The sequence below is a fragment of the Malaya genurostris genome, chromosome 2, assembly GCF_030247185.1.
Source record: "Malaya genurostris strain Urasoe2022 chromosome 2, Malgen_1.1, whole genome shotgun sequence".
In the NCBI taxonomy this organism is placed as follows: Eukaryota; Metazoa; Arthropoda; class Insecta; order Diptera; family Culicidae; genus Malaya; species Malaya genurostris.
The window spans coordinates 323,501,836-323,508,568 of record NC_080571.1 but is presented as its reverse complement, the minus strand read 5'-3'; the positions used below and the strand labels follow the sequence as shown (position 1 = coordinate 323,508,568).

Here is a 6,733-nt window from a genome sequence, read left to right as displayed (position 1 = left end):
TACATTTATAAAATTTCATTCTGTTTTCAGGTTTCTATTACGAAATAAAGGGTAAGTATTGAACATTCCGGCCGCCAATGAAATTTTGTGACTTCAGCGGGAATGATCTTCTGGCTAGTTGAACAAATGTTGTATTATAAGCCTTCCTCTTCCTCATACAACCCAAGAGGAGTGAACTAAATAGCTTCGATCTGGATGGCGGGATAGTGTCCTGGGAGGGTATGCTGTAAAGGAGGAACATCTGTACGCAAAATGTTGACTTTGAAATACACAGGGTACTTAACTCGAGTCAAGTCCCAGCCGGGGGTTCAAAGAACCCACACGGCGAGGCTTGGTTCTTTACAGGTGAACCAGGAACCGCTCGATTCCCCCGAGCTTGGGCCAGCTTATGTCTGGCGACTCATTACCCCGAGTAGGGGCCGGGACCGTGTCCGGCGGCTCTGTTCCCTAAGCAAGGACCTTCCTCTGGCGTGGTGGCGGTGGAATTACTGGACAGAGATCCGCTTTGTATTATAGTGGACGGATCAATTTCAACTGGCAGCAGGCACAACTTTGAAATTGCTCGTTTAACGATGCCGAGGCCACATTTGACGGTTGCGACGCGAACCAGCTCGTCTGGTCCTGGATGGACGCTGAGTACACGTCCCAGGGGCCATCTCTGTGGAGGGTTTCTTTCATCCTTTAAGACGACGATGGATCCAACAACTAAATTATCTGTGGCTTGAGTCCAGCGATAACGGTTTTGTAACGTTGCAAGATACTCCTTGTGCCAACGAGACCAGAAATGTTGAGATATCTGTTGTACTCTTTCCCAACGAGAGAGTCGCGTCTCGGGAAGTTCTTGATAATCGGGATCTGGGATCGAATTAAGAGAACGGCCGATCAGAAAGTGTCCCGGAGTAAGAGCCATTTCATCAGAGGGATTGTCCGACATCGGAGTGATTGGGCGAGAGTTTAACATGGCTTCCACTTGAACTAACGCTGTTTGCAGTTCAGATTCAGTTAGATGAGCATTTCCGAGAATTTTACGGAGTAAGGTCTTGACAGACTTAACACAGGCCTCCCAGATTCCACCAAACGTAGGCGAACGGGGTGGAATAAAGTGAAAATGAAATCCTTCGTCTGAACACTCATTAGCAACTGCATTCTGGTGTTGCTCACTGCGGAAAAGTTTCCGGAGTTCTCCCAGTTCTCGTTGTGCGCCTACAAAGTTCGTAGCATTGTCGCAATATATATGAGCAGGCTTTCCGCGGCGACTGACAAACCTTCGCAGACTAGCAATGAATGCTGCGGTAGTTAAATCTGTTACTAGATCCAAATGGACCGCTTTGGTAGCCATACACACATAGACCGTGATGTACGCTTTGAAGAACGGAGTACGTTTGTTTCTCAGTGATGTACGTACGAAAATTGGACCAGCTAAATCGATGCCAACGTTCTGAAACGGGTAAGCTTGGTTGACCCGAACAGGGGGCAGATTACCCATTAGCTGTTGCAGAGGCTTGGGTTTTGCCCGTGCGCAGATCATGCAGCGATGCACAATATTGCGAACTAAGTTTCGACCACTAAGAGGCCAAAATCTTTGACGGAGTGATGATAGCAGCAGGCTTGGTCCAGCATGAAGCGTTTGAAGGTGTTCTCTCCTGGCGATCATTTCAGTGAGACGATGCTTTGGTAGTACAATCGGGTGCTTTTCTTCGACAGTGATTCTTGCATTGTGAAGCCGGCCGCCAACACGAATTATGCCATCGACGATTTGCGGATGCAAGAATCGTAATTTAGATTTTCGATGGATTCTTCCAGTGCTGTGAAGTTCCTGTATGTCTTGGGAAAAGTGTTGCTCTTGTACTCTTCGAACTAGACTGAGCAGAGTACAATCGATCTCAAGTGGCGTTAGCGATCCAGAGAGGATTGGTTGATGAGTCCTGCGGCGAACACAGTTTTGAGTAAATCGTCGGAGAAGCGTTGCAATACGAAGTAACTGACGAAGACTAGAGTATCGATCGATGATATCTGGTCCATCTTGATTTATGACCGGTAAAGCAACTGTCTTTCTAGATTTCCGGGACTCCGTACTTTGCTGAGACGCGCCAGTATATTTTTCTGGCCAAGGTGCGAGAGTTGAATTTAGCCATTGAGGTCCGGTCCACCACAGATCATTAGTGAGGAGCTCTTGAAGATCCATTCCTCGAGAAATAAGATCGGCGGGATTATCCTTGGACGGAACATGATTCCATTCGACGTGTGACGTTAGCTCTTGTATTTCAGCTACGCGATTTGCAACGAACGTTTTCCATGCCGATGGACTAGTTGCTATCCAGTTTAACACTATTGAAGAATCGGTCCACAAATACACAGTGCCAATAACGTTTGTGCTGTTCTGAACCTGCGTTAGAAGTCTGGCCAACAACTGAGCTGCACACAGCTCGAGGCGGGGGATCGTTTGAGTACCTATCGGAGCGACTTTTGATTTGGATATTAGTAGTCGAACTGTACATGAACCTTCTGATTGTATTGAGCGAAGATATATGCAGGCACCATACGCAGCTTCCGATGCGTCACTGAATCCATGAATCTCCACGCGATCATACCCTGGACTAATTACAGGGCGGGAAACTCGAAGGTCGGTCAATGCAGAAAGGTTTTGCTGAAAATCATACCATTGACAAGCAAACGACTTCGCCACGGGTGTGTCCCAGTCCAGCTGAAGTCTCCAAAGATTTTGCAGCATAATCTTAGCTTTGGAAATTGTAGGACCAATCAGCCCTAGCGGGTCAAACAGACTGCTGATCTGAGAAAGAATGGCTCGCTTATTTAACACGGTATATTCCTTCCAATTGGGAGTCTTAAACGAAAGAAGGTCGGTGGATGGTTCCCAGCGAAGACCAAGCGTAGTCACCGACGATTCATGGTCTAAATCGAGTAATGTTTGCGTTTCTCGGAGCTCCAACGGGATGGTGTTAAGAACCATCTGACAATTTGAAGACCACTGTCGAAGAGGTAATCCAGCACTAGTCAACATGGAAATGAGCTGTTCGCAGGTAGCGGCGAGAGACTGAGCGTTATCTGACCCGGAAAGTAAATTGTCTACATAAAAATCATGGCGTAACGATGATTCGGCTAACGGATAACGATGTCCTTCGTCATCGGCTAGCTGTTGCAACACTCTAGTTGCTAGGAATGGGGCACAACTCGTACCATATGTCACGGTGCGTAGCTGAAACGTCTTCAGGTCAGAACTAGGATCATCGCGCCAGACTATGCGTTGAAGCGGTTGGTCATCTGGGTGAACAACAATCTGCCGGTACATTTTCTCAATGTCCGCAGAGATGACAAATTGATGTATACGGAACCGAAGGACTATCGTAACTAGAGAGTCCTGAATGGTGGGACCTGCTAGTAGGACATCGTTCAACGAGATGCCAGATTTGGAACGGCACGATGCGTCGAATACGGTACGGAGCTTTGTAGTAGCACTATCAAGCTTCATTACGGCGTGATGCGGAAGAAAGTACTGCAGTTGCACGTCATCTTCATCAGGGCGGATCTCTCGCATATGTCCTAGCCTGAAGTACTCGTGGATGAATTGTTGATACATCGACTTTCGTTCGGGGCTCAATCCAAGTGAGCGCTCGAGAGAGAAGAACCGACGGATTGCATTATACCGGTTATCTTTGAGCTGCCAGAGCAGTTCATCTCGTTTGGGAAGCTTGACGGTGTAGCGACCGTCAGTGTCTCTAGTGGTGTTTCTGGTAAAGTGTTCTTCGCAATATCGTTCTGATGGAGACCATCCTTTCGTCGTGATGGGCTAACAGGCACTCTCCAGAAACCACCCATCCAAACTCGGTGTTCTGAAGCAGCGGTAGATCATCGCCGAGAGATATTCTACCATATCGAAGAATACGAAAGAAATGCACGGCGCCTAAGATCAAGTCGATGTCACCCGACACTGCGAAAGTGGGGTCAGCAAGCTCTATGTGCTTCGGAATCGGCCAGTGACGAGCTTCTGTCGTCGACTGGGGAAGTTTTACCGTTATTGAGGGTAAAACTAGCATGGAGCACTTCATCGAAAATGAAGTCACTCGAGAAGAGATGGTTATCGTTGTCTGATGTTCAACCCGTGTCGTCTTGTTACCAATTCCACTGATCGGAATAGCGTGAAGCAATCGCCTTCGGGATAACTGCAGTCGTTCACAGAAGGATGTAGAAACAAAATTGCGTTGGGATGCACAGTCCAGCAAGCAACGAGCTGTTACGATATGGCCGTTAGGGTTACGGATGTTTACGAGCGCCGTCGGAAGGAAAACAGTTCCTGGAACTAATACTTGGGACGGCGAGACTAGCGCTGCCTGAGTGGCAGTGACCAAAGAGGTAACCTGTTGCTGAATCGGAACCCTGGTATTCGATGGAGATTGTGAAGAATGTAAAACGGAAGGTTCTGAATTCGATTGGATGGCTACATAACACGTAGATTTAGTGGTATGACCACCCGACGCAGGGTTTGGATCGACAGACTCGGGATGAAGAAGTGTGTGATGCTTTTTGGAACACGTGCGACATCTTGATCCAAAACAGTTCCGGGCATAGTGAGAGTTTGAGCGTAGACAATTCATACAAAGGTTTTTCTGTCTTACCAGGTCGGTTCGTTGACGAAGATTGATCTTACGGAATTCCGGACAACTGTACAGGTAATGACTATCACCGCACATGTCGCACGCCTTCGGCTTAGCGACGTTTGTAGACGATGCGTTGGTTGGTTCGGCTGGTTGTCCAGAGGTGACGGGGAAGGCTATAGCCTTGGTTGTTAGGCTTGGCTTATTTCGAGAAGATACGTTCGACATCGACGGAGACACGGCTTGCAATACTCGAGCATAGTTTTGGAGATAAATGGCCATTGTCACGTACGATGGCATTGAAGTAGAACCGTCAGGTTCTATGTTGTCGGATGTGATCGCGGTTCCTCCCAAATTGTCGGCATCAAGTTTGCTACAATAGTTCTCCCATTCCCGAAGCGTACACGGATCAAGGCGAATAGACATTTGATAAACCAGAATAGAACTCCATCGGTCTGCTGGTTCACCTAAACTCTTCAACACGGAAATTTGCTGCTCGAATCGATCAATCAGCGCGAGAAGTTCTTCGGCGGATTCTCTGCGCATAGCGGGACTGTCGAATAACGTTTTGATGTGACATTTAATTAACAGCCGTTTGTTTTCGAAGCGCAACCGAAGCGTACGCCAGGCATCCTTATAGCCCTGTTCGCTTACCTTTATCGGGTCGAGTATGCGCGCTGCCTCTCCTTGAACAAGACCCTTCAAGTAGTGCATCTTCTCGACAGAACTGATGTCGCTTCGTGAACCTAAAGCGGATTCAAACGAATCGCGAAAAACACACCAGTCTTCTAACTTACCGCTGAATTTCGGGAGATTGATTTTAGGAAGTCGAATACTTAGTGGTTTCGGCGGTGCAGGGGTAGTGGAACGGGTAGGCCGTGACTGCTTCGCCATCTTTGTCAAGTAGAAGCTTCGGAGAGCATAATAGCGACCGTCGAACCGTTGCCGTTCCTTTTTTAGGTCGATTGGCTCCTCTTTAGTGGAAAACATTTCTAACTTCACCACAACTCGATGAAACTCGTCGTAAAATTTTTCCAATTTTTCCGCCCATGCTTCTACTTGACCCGCAAATTTGCTGTCCTCGAACTCCTTCTCATAACTTTCCAACAAAGCCACCGAATCCACAATGTTATCCTTCGTCTGCTCCAACTCACGTAATTTCTTCTCATCCGCCATTTTGTTTCTTGCACTTACGCAGGTACCACCGCTAGCATCCAATTTTCACCAATTTATGATTTTGCACCACAAAAGTATAATTTCGAAACTTCGGAAAATTTATTTAATAAAATCTGCGTTTCAACACGGCGCGCACCGATCACATAGAAGCAGCAAAAGTAACAATTGATCTAAAACTGGCTGTTTCTGACCCGCACTATCTGGCGTGTGCGTCGGTTTTTTACACAATGGTGGATTCTTTGCGGGCACCCGGTATTGTTTGCACTACCTTACTAAAATGGCTCTTTTTCACTTTGGAATATACCGAGACACACTTCGCGCACCGTTTTTTATGCCTCTTTTGAAGTGACCGGTTTCGACTGCGCCTATTCTAGACGGCTTATATTCACTTGCGGAACTTTTTACACAGATCCGGCTCGAAGGACCAAATTATGTTTAAGCACTTCACTACTCTTCTCACTTCGGTACATGAAATTTCACCTGATTCGGCAGGGCTTGGCACATTCCATGCTCTTGCAAACTTTGACGCGAAAAAAGACCGACGGAGCACGGTAGTATACGGACTTCGGATTTCGCGGTTTAACGGAAAGGCGGACGTAGCTTGATTTGCATCCAACACCAATGAATACTTGTTGCGATCTCTTTATTGCTGGTAATATTGTATAAGTGTGTCTGTAAGACTGAAACTGTTTGACAGTTGTATCGTGTGTGGTAGAATCCAGTTCCAAGCAAGGTGTGTAAAGATTATAGGTACATTTCATTCTCTAAATCTAGGGTTAAATTCACTTTTTATAACTAGATAAGTATTTACAGGTAAGTTATTTACATTTATAAAATTTCATTCTGTTTTCAGGTTTCTATTACGAAATAAAGGGTAAGTATTGAACAACCACCTTGTCTACATCACTTTCTATTTCTAGGAAGAGCTTCATGTCATCGGCATA

General features: G+C 46.5%; 1 protein-coding gene across 1 annotated transcript; it reads right to left on the bottom strand.

Moving 5' to 3' along the window:
• Positions 1 to 403: 403 nt before the first annotated feature.
• LOC131429322 (uncharacterized) lies at positions 404 to 5,789 on the bottom strand. The gene is made up of 2 exons (XM_058593387.1): positions 3,814 to 5,789; positions 404 to 3,749 (listed from the first exon to the last, which is right to left on the bottom strand). The coding sequence occupies exons 1-2, from the start codon at positions 5,787 to 5,789 to the stop codon at positions 404 to 406; spliced, it is 5,322 nt and encodes a 1,773-aa protein (XP_058449370.1).
• Between the last annotated feature and the right edge of the window lie 944 nt (positions 5,790 to 6,733).